The sequence below is a fragment of the Schistocerca nitens genome, chromosome 2, assembly GCF_023898315.1.
Source record: "Schistocerca nitens isolate TAMUIC-IGC-003100 chromosome 2, iqSchNite1.1, whole genome shotgun sequence".
In the NCBI taxonomy this organism is placed as follows: Eukaryota; Metazoa; Arthropoda; class Insecta; order Orthoptera; family Acrididae; genus Schistocerca; species Schistocerca nitens.
The window spans coordinates 277576864-277586127 of record NC_064615.1 but is presented as its reverse complement, the minus strand read 5'-3'; the positions used below and the strand labels follow the sequence as shown (position 1 = coordinate 277586127).

Sequence of the window (9264 nt, the reverse complement as noted above, 5' to 3'; positions counted from 1 at the left end):
ACAGTTTATCCTGAAAATCTATTCAGTGCAGTTTCGACTTCCTCAAGGCAGATTACGCAGTGGAAACTTCGTTGTGTAAAGCAGATGTTTCAAATATATACTTAATTTGCAAGAAACTGCTACCTGCAGTGGGCAATGTTGTAGAAAGTCTGAAGAAAGATGTATAATGTGCATTAATTTCATATTTTTTAAATACAAATCTTGAAAATTCCCAGTGGAAATTGTTTTACAATATTTTTTATATGTTTGTTTCAACTTTCACTCCACCAGTAGCTTCCGAGATCGGAAGTAGTTATATAAAAATGGAGCTTATAATTTTGAAATAAAAATAACGGCGGATAGACAGAGAATAAGCTTATTTTATAATTTAGGTCTTTAATAAATTTCAGCTACTAGCGGAAAACACATTCTTTAAAAATCAGAAGAGGAGAAGGTATACTTGGAAACGGGACTGTAGAAGGGGGAAGATTCCATGTGTATTACATCAGGATGAAACAGATTCTGATATCAGATAGCGAACTGTAAGCCGTACCCAAGAGAAAATCCTCCAGAGAAGCTTAACTTTGAGAAAACGTAGGTACAGTGACACACCCGACCACTATTCACGAAAAATTATTTTAAAAAATTAGCAGTGTTTTTACTACTGATTTGTACATGACAAACTCTCAAAACGATAAAAATACATAAAAACAAGGCGACCTGCAAAAATCATTTTCACAATAAATTTAGTTCCAGGTGAGAAATCGAAACAAATTAAACGAAATGCACATGTTACAGTTTTAAGGCCTCAAATAGCATTGTGTTTTACGTATTTATACCGGAGACCTAGAAACGACGGAGAAGCTTTGGCCCGCCATAGCCCTCAGTGCCTCACGACCTCACAACGGGACACAGCAGTCCATCCACCTCACCGCCGTCCCACACCGAACCCAGGCTTATTACGCGGTTCAGCCCCCAGTTGATCCCCCCCACAGGAACGTGTCAGTGAAACTGAGGCGGAATAAGAGCAACCATCTCGCATTCGCCGAGGTAGATGGAAAACCGCCTTAAAACCATCCACAGATTGGACAGCACACCGGACCTCGACTCTAATCCGCCCCGCGGATTCGTTCCGGGGACCGGCACGCCTTCCTGCTCGGGAAACAGCGCGTTAGACCGCGCAACTAGCCGGGCGGGCTCCTCAAATGGTAAAACAAATATGATATTTTACAGAACTAATTCGAGACATATAAAAGCAAACATATAGGTGTCGATAGAAGTCTTCGTAAACAAAAGGTATAGATTGGATTACAGAACTAAATCGAGACATATAAAACCAAACATATAGGTGTCGATAGAAGTCTTCGTAAACAAAGGGTATAGATTGGATTGTGTTTTTACATAAGGAAGTGCTTAAAAAAACCACATCTCGAAATAACATAAAGAGAGGAAGCTTATGGTCTGTAATATTTTGCACCACTTCTTTCCCCAGAGCACGATTCTTTCTTTCTGACTCCACATGCTACTTCTTGTGATGTAACTTCTGCTTATGGTTGTTGCTATTTTTATTTATCTCACAAAGTTTTCCATTGATGTCGAATTTTTTTAAAGCACCAGATGTTATTTAATGCTAAAATATACATTTTTCCAGTAATAACTACATTTTGTGAGTATGTATGTCTTCCAGATGATAATTACAGGAAAGGTAGAAGAAAATAAATGTAATCAAAATGCAGCATAACGGAAAAAAACTTTATTTCAAGTGTCTGTGGACATGACGTAAGTTTCACGTTAACACCACAGCAACTATAAAGTCAGATACACATGTTAAAGCATCTGAAGATATACATTAAACATGAAGCAGGTCGTGGCACGTAATATTTACTTTCTCTGTGAATAAAGACGGTTCTTACAACTGATCATCATATGTAACCTACAGGAGGGGAGCCATGGTGCAAGTAATCGTCACGATCGTGGTGGTCATCATGATGGTGGTCGTGGTGATCATCAGGGTGGTGACCGTGGTGATCGTCATGATGGTCGTGGTGATCATCAGGGTGGTGACCGTGGTGATCGTCATGATGGTGATCGTATTCATCATAGTGGTGGTGGCCATGGTGATCGTCATGATGGTGATCGTATTCATCATTGTGGTGGTGGCCATGGTGACCGTCGTCATCAGGTTCTGGAGGGGCAGCCCATGAAGTGGGGAATCCAGCTGTCATCATGAAATGTACTGCTACTACGAGCGTGACACCAGCAACCTGTGAAACGAAAGTCACTTGCTTTAGTTTACACCGCATGCTCTCAGCGTATAGTAAGCTGTTACGATATAGCAAGTAGATTATTACGACCTCCCCACACGCAACAAAACAAGAATTTTCTCGTCATTTCTAACGTTTTGATTCCGCAATTTCCTTGTTAAGTACGCTTCTTACACAAACATAAAGCAATGAAATTCATTATTTTTTTGTTTTATGTCGAGTAGACTAAAAATACTGCGCAATACATATGGATCAGTTTCTTCAAGGAGCTCGACTTGTATGGATGAGGCTAACTTCAGAGAATACCGCACAGAAAGTATTCTTAATCATAATGTGTGAGCCCAGTTCCCAAGGAAACGTCTGATGGTTAACACTACAAAGAATGTTTTGTAAAGTCTACGTTCTGTTTTTCAAGTCACCATTCTTTCAACTGGTGTTATTCAGTCCCTCATCTCTTCCTCTCCTGAGTTCTTCTCTTCCTCTTTGTCACTGCTACACCAAACATCCTCCGTAACGTGGTTCGGTATTTCGCTTGTTGCCTGCTTTTGTTATTTATTCCCTTATCTGTTTCTTCCGTTAGCAGCTTCACTCTTCCTGGGTGCCGCAGCTGATGTGTCACTAACCTGTCTCTTCGGGTAACTGTCCTCTTTATTTCGTCATTTATTCCTATTTTTATTTCAATATTTCGTACCAGTGGTGATGTTATAATGAATAAATCTTTATCTGTCTTTCTTCTTCTTGTACCTTATTTTACTTCGCCCGTTTACTGTTTGAAAACAGTGTGTGTTACGCCCAAATTCAAGGCTGTCAAAGAAAATACGCAACGCATATGCTCAGGAATGCCGATACTTCGGCACCGTTGATTTTCCGACATGAACGATGATGCGCATCACTTGAAAACTGCTTTAAAAGTTCGAACAAATTCTCATTGGTGTTAGACGTATCAATAAGAAACTCTGAAACAACTATAGCACCGATGTTTCGACCATCTTTGCGGCGGCACTCTGCAGGACCTGAGCAGTTAGTCGCCTTGAAGAGGACGGCTGCAACGACAACCGAAACGTTGATGGTATAGTTGTTTTAGTGTTTCACGATGACGCTGCTTAGCACCCAGATTATTTTATTCACATCAAAACAGTTACTTGATGACAGAGAAAAACGTCTGAAAAGTTTCATAAATAATTAAATTAAGATTCAGTGACTGATTGTGTTCATTCACTTATAATCTAAGCAAACATGCATGGAAGCAGCTTTTTAAGACATTATCATGTGTAAAATCAAATATTTTATTTATGGTAGAACGGAAAGCTACTTTCTGAATGTACTCACCAGAACCTTGTTCATGTTGGCACAGTCAGCGTCTCTCAGGCCCCAAGACTGTTGAGATGAGACACATGGTGCTCTTTTGTAGTCGGACCGGTACGATCGTGGCCAATCCCGGGACGTTACCTGAGGAGCGGACGTGCGTCAGTCGGGTAATTGACGCCTAGGAACAGCACGGACCGGCTGCTCCGAGGTCACTCCCTCCCTCCGCCAAGTTCAGCCGTGTACTACGTCACAGACACTGCACTTTTCTTGCCATCCTCCTCTTCCTCGAGTCTGCAATTACAGATCGGTGCCGCTGGCAGAAATCAGTGGCACGCATATCCCCCCAGGTAACAGATTCAAGAGTCACCACATCCACTCAGGGTTCAAACAAAGGATCGGAAATGTACTCAACCATTCGTTTACTACCGTAAAACGTCAACACCCTAGGGTGCAATTCCATGTTCACAAGAAAATAAGTTAGATAAATCATATGCAATATTACTAATAGCACTATGGTTCATCATGAGAAGATGGGGATGGACGTGGTAGTCCAGCGGTAAAGAGCGTGCGTGGGAACAGGATGGTTGCGGAATCGAATATGTCGAACCATGGACAACTCAGTCTGACTCTTAGACTAGTATTCACCTCTCAGTGCTGAAGAGATTCACCGGAAAAGACACGTAGTTCACAATCCACGTTTAACTGTACGTTCTCTTTCCGAATTTTTGGTAACTGGGGTTGGTCAGGCACATGCATGTCCAACTGAAAGACTTGAATCGTGGCAGCGAACCATATGAAATTATCATTATCACCAGGCATCTGTAATCAGTGTCAGTCTCGGTGAACCACACTTAAGTGTGAGACGGGCAGTTGCGAGCAACTCTACAATAATTTTCATGCAGGCGTTGATTTTTACGATTCCAGCAATACAATACTTACACGTTGTGCAAGTTAGCACGTTATCGACCGCTAAACTATTATTCTGGACAGTTGGGACAAATTAGTATATTCAAAGTGTAACCTCACCACGATATTCGTTTCTGATGAAATTTTGCCCAACTTTACCTCCTACTCTATAAAAGTCTATATATTACGAAAAGTATACAGGGTAAGTCACTAGCTATTCCCACGTAGAATAACTCCTAAAGTATGACAGGAGCTGAAAAGTTTGTGGGACAAAAGTTGCATGGGACAACGGAGGCCATAATGTGACGTTGGTTTTTTGTTGCTAGGCGGGGTCGCGTCAGAGACACGAAGGTCAGCTTTGTTTTCTTAAATGGGGTGCTATAGTTTGATACTTATTTTCTGATATCGACTATCGAGACGAATCCAATGATGGTAACAGTGAGGTCTTTGAAGGTCAACGAAAGTCAAAAAGGTGGCATGAACTTCCATGTAAAGAAGGTGTTCGAAGTGATGACCACTGGTATCAATGCAGTGCTGCAATCTTCTTATCATGGATTGAGTGGTATTCCTTATCACTTCGGCACTTATCGAAGGACATGCTCTGACAATTCTTTCTCGTAAATCGTGCAAACAGTATTCGCCGAATATGGCGTATCCATCCAACGTGCCGTTGAAATGTAAACACCATCCGACGGTTTAGCAATACAGCACAAATAGGAACGGTAAAACTAGTATCGTCGAATCAAGCGAATGTGAATAATGTATTCCTTCGAAGAATAAGTCGGTATGTTTCTCATTTACGGAGAATGTCAACGAAATTCCGTGAGAGCTAGAGACATACGCTGAAAGATATTCTCAACGTACTCACCCTACATGTCGTACATTTAAATATGTGTGTGATAAATTGAGAACAACTGGATCTTTAACGCATCGGAAACATTTTCGGCAAAGGAAAGATACTAACAAGGAAACGGAAATTGGTACTCTTGCCATTGTGATTCGAGACCCTTGTGTTAGTTCGCGTCAAATCGCAAGGGAATCTGGCATGAGCCAGAGTAGTGTTGTTCGTGTTCTGCATCGCCTTAAATATCATCTTTACCATACAATTAACTGGTACGTATTGTAAGCGTCGCATTTAATTCTTCCGATGGGCTCACCTTCAGATTCAGAAGGATGACACATTTATTAATTTGATTTTATTTACTGACGAGGCTACATTCACGAACCATGGAAATGTTAATCTGCATAACATGCATTATTGGGCAATTGAAAAATCCATTTTGGCTGCGGCAAGTTGCACACCAAAAACCGTGGCCGGTGAATATATGGTGTGTGATTCTGGAGGGCAGAATTATAAGCCCCTATTTCATCGAAGGAAATATTAATGATAGGAAGAACACCACATGACTGCAAGAAACATTAGGTCTCTTATTGGAAGAAATACCTTTAGGAACAAGGAACGCAATGTGGTATGAACACGATGGGTGTCCGGCACATTTTTCGCTGATGGCTAGCAATGAGTTGCTGAGACAATTCCCAAATCGTTGGACTGGACGCTGAGCAGATGTGTCGTGGTCGGCCCGTTCGCCAGACTTGACGCCTCAGGATTTATTATTGTGGGGATTAGTAAAAGATATTGTTTATAAAGGCGTTCCAACTACACGTGAAGATATGCGAGAGAGAATAGTCAGAACATGTGCTTCGATAAGTGCCGATGTGATAAGGAATACCACTCAATCCATGATAAGAAGATTACAGCACTGCATTGATACCAATGGTCATCACTTCGAACACCTTCTGTAAATGGACGGTCATGCCGCCTTTGTTACCTCCGTTGACCTTCAAAGACCTTACTGTTACATTCAGTGGATTCGTCTCGATAGCCGCTATTAGAAAATAAGTACGGAACTATAACAGTCCATTTAAAGAAACAAAGTTGACCTTCATATGTCTGAAATGACCCCATCTAGCAACAAAAAAGCAACGTAATATTATGGCCCTCGTTGTCCCATGCAACTTTTGTCCCACATACTTTTCAGCTCCTATCATACTTTCGGAGTTATTCTTGGTGGCAATAGTTATTGACTCGACCTGTATACCCACAAACCGTTATCCAACTTAAACTCGTATGCTGAACAGAAGTTAATCTGCATTGCACTGTAACTGATCTCAATGCAACCTGTCTATATATTAAATGCGCAACTGAAGTACAACAGTTATCTGGCCCCCAATCGAAATGTCCACTTACCTCGTGTCTTGACAACATTGTTTCAGATTTCTCGAAAGCATAACAACAAACAGTAGGCAGGCAGCGGCTGAACTAGATTTAGGTTCTCAATAAAATTCCCAAACTATCCTCAAACTGCTTCATATCACCTGGTACTACGGGGTAAAGCGTAATAATAAACAATGGGATGGGAGAGAAACTATTCCTGTGAAATGATATTCTGAGACAACGATTTTAGAATGAAATACATATTTAAAAAAAAAAACAGTAAAACTTCAAGTGATTTTCACACGTAACATAGGTTTGAACAATACTGTGCTTAACGAAGTGAGCAAGGATATAATGAGGGTACAATGTTAATATAGAATTTCTGTAAGAATCAAACATCGTAATCAGTTAAAATGTTAACGTATGACTCGGGGAATTGATGTGGTCTTTATTTCTGCTCTGAGCGAGTTAACTAGCTGACAGTAAACATTTCGACAAACTAGCTGCAGTGTTGCAGCCGTACCTCAAACCTCTTCTCTTCAAAAAATATTATTATTTTTATTACTTTCATCTTTCAATGAATACATCATATTCATCCTTGCTGTCCTTTACAATAAATATTTCTTCATCTAACAGATACAATCACAAGTCAACACAGCACTGCTGAATACGTCCATCACCTACCACACTTCAGCTAAAAATGTATCAGACTGCGTAGACAGCAAAGACTGTGCCACGACAAGACCAAAGACTGTTCATCAGTAACATAACTTGCTCTCTCTCTCTCTCTCTCTCTCTCTCTCTGTCGTGCACATCGGTAACATACAAAAACCAAAATGATATGACCACATTACAAGGGGGTCTCACCCCTTTGATTACATCCATAAAAGCAACAAAAAAAGTTAGTCGTTATTGATATGTCATCGTCATCACGATCGTAATCATCATCACCTTCAACATCATCAGCTCTCTGACAAATCCGGAAAAGGACCTCCCTGTGCGTCCATCCTCACTCAACCATGTTACCCCAGGTCTTGCAAGTTCTCAAATTCAATCTAAATGTTAACGTAACCGGTATTTCTTTGCTCTTACATTCCACCAATAAACTGAATTGGTCCATCTACCATCGAGTTGCCTGATTACTTGTCCAATCAACCTGCATTACGGTGTTCTGTGTCTTGTCCACTACATCTACACACATATTCTGGAAAGCACTTCATATTCGCTGGTGGAGGTACACTGATAGCAATTTGAGCAATTTTATCTTGTCTTATACTCCGATAGCCGGATAACTACGTAAATTAATATTGTAGAACACCCTCATTTCCATGCTTTTCATTTAAAAATTGGTCAAAATACAACATGTTACATCCAAAAGTTTTCCGTAAAATCTTGAAAGCTCCTCTAATTTGGCCTTTAAATCCAATTCACATCATATAACATAGGAAAAATAGATTTTACAATTGGTACCTGTGCTGAATTACGAATACCATAACAAATGTTGCTAATTGCAACTGGTAGCCGACATCACAAACAGAATACGTTTTCAGAAGTTCCCATTTTCCTTGTTTTCAAACTGGATTAATAAATGTGTCCCTAGAATGGAATATATCCCAAGAAACCAATGTGGGATACGTACTTGCAATTTTTATTTAGCACCCAGCCTTATGTGAAGTCAGTCGGAGGTAAAGGCGCCATAAAACTCTTATGGAAAGTCTTATTTGGGACACTCACCCTACATTAAGAGTAACACGGAGGTGGGAGTTGGCCCTCATGGACAAAAAAATATGTAAAACTAAATTATCTAGACGCGCCACAAAAATATGTAATAGTTTAAAAGTTACTGTCGTCTTAAAAATTGTAAATTTGTGAAATTTAAAAAGCTAATATCTCGGGAATGCTGTGGCCGATTAATATGAACAAAGGGTCTATGGATGCTGCTAGTAGAGCTGCATCGAGGAATCATAGCCGATTTAGCAAAACACGTACCATTTTTGAATGAAAAGTCGGAATATGGGACTCTACTATGAAAAATTGTGTTTTTGGTAATAAATAAATTTAAAGAACGAAACTAGCGCCAGCATTCTAAAGTTTAAAGACGTAGATGAGTAAGTATGTATTTATATTTGTTCATTTATGTTTAGTATCAAAAATCCGGGAAAAGCAAAATCACACCACAAGAACATTATTTGTGAAAAACGGTGGCAGATACAAGAAATTGGTCTTTAAATTGTTATACTTCCGTGCCATAGCACGAGGGGCTCCAGCCAAACTACTGAAACTGCAGTGTGTGGTGCCCAGTACTGCCGCACCGGAACAGTCAGTCTTCCAGACTGTTGCCCCTGCAACTACTGAAAAGGCTGCTGCCGTCGTCAGGAACCACACGTTTGTCTGGCCTCTCAACAGATACCCCTCCGTTGTGGTTGCACCTACGGTACGGCTGTCTGTATCGCAGAGGCAAGCAAGCCAAGGTCCATCGTTCATGGGGGGAATCGAAGTTTATACTTACGTAAATGACAGAATCATAATATCGAGGTTCAGAACGAATCGAAGACAGGTGTTCACACCTGAAGGTACAGAAAAGAGTTGACA

The 9264-nt window shown here is 40.5% G+C and overlaps 1 protein-coding gene across 1 annotated transcript; it reads right to left on the bottom strand.

The window, feature by feature from the left end:
- Positions 1–1785: 1785 nt before the first annotated feature.
- Positions 1786–3608, bottom strand: LOC126234363 (histidine-rich glycoprotein-like). The gene is made up of 2 exons (XM_049943051.1): positions 3573–3608; positions 1786–2243 (listed from the first exon to the last, which is right to left on the bottom strand). The coding sequence occupies exons 1-2, from the start codon at positions 3585–3587 to the stop codon at positions 1902–1904; spliced, it is 357 nt and encodes a 118-aa protein (XP_049799008.1). The 5' UTR covers positions 3588–3608; the 3' UTR covers positions 1786–1901.
- Between the last annotated feature and the right edge of the window lie 5656 nt (positions 3609–9264).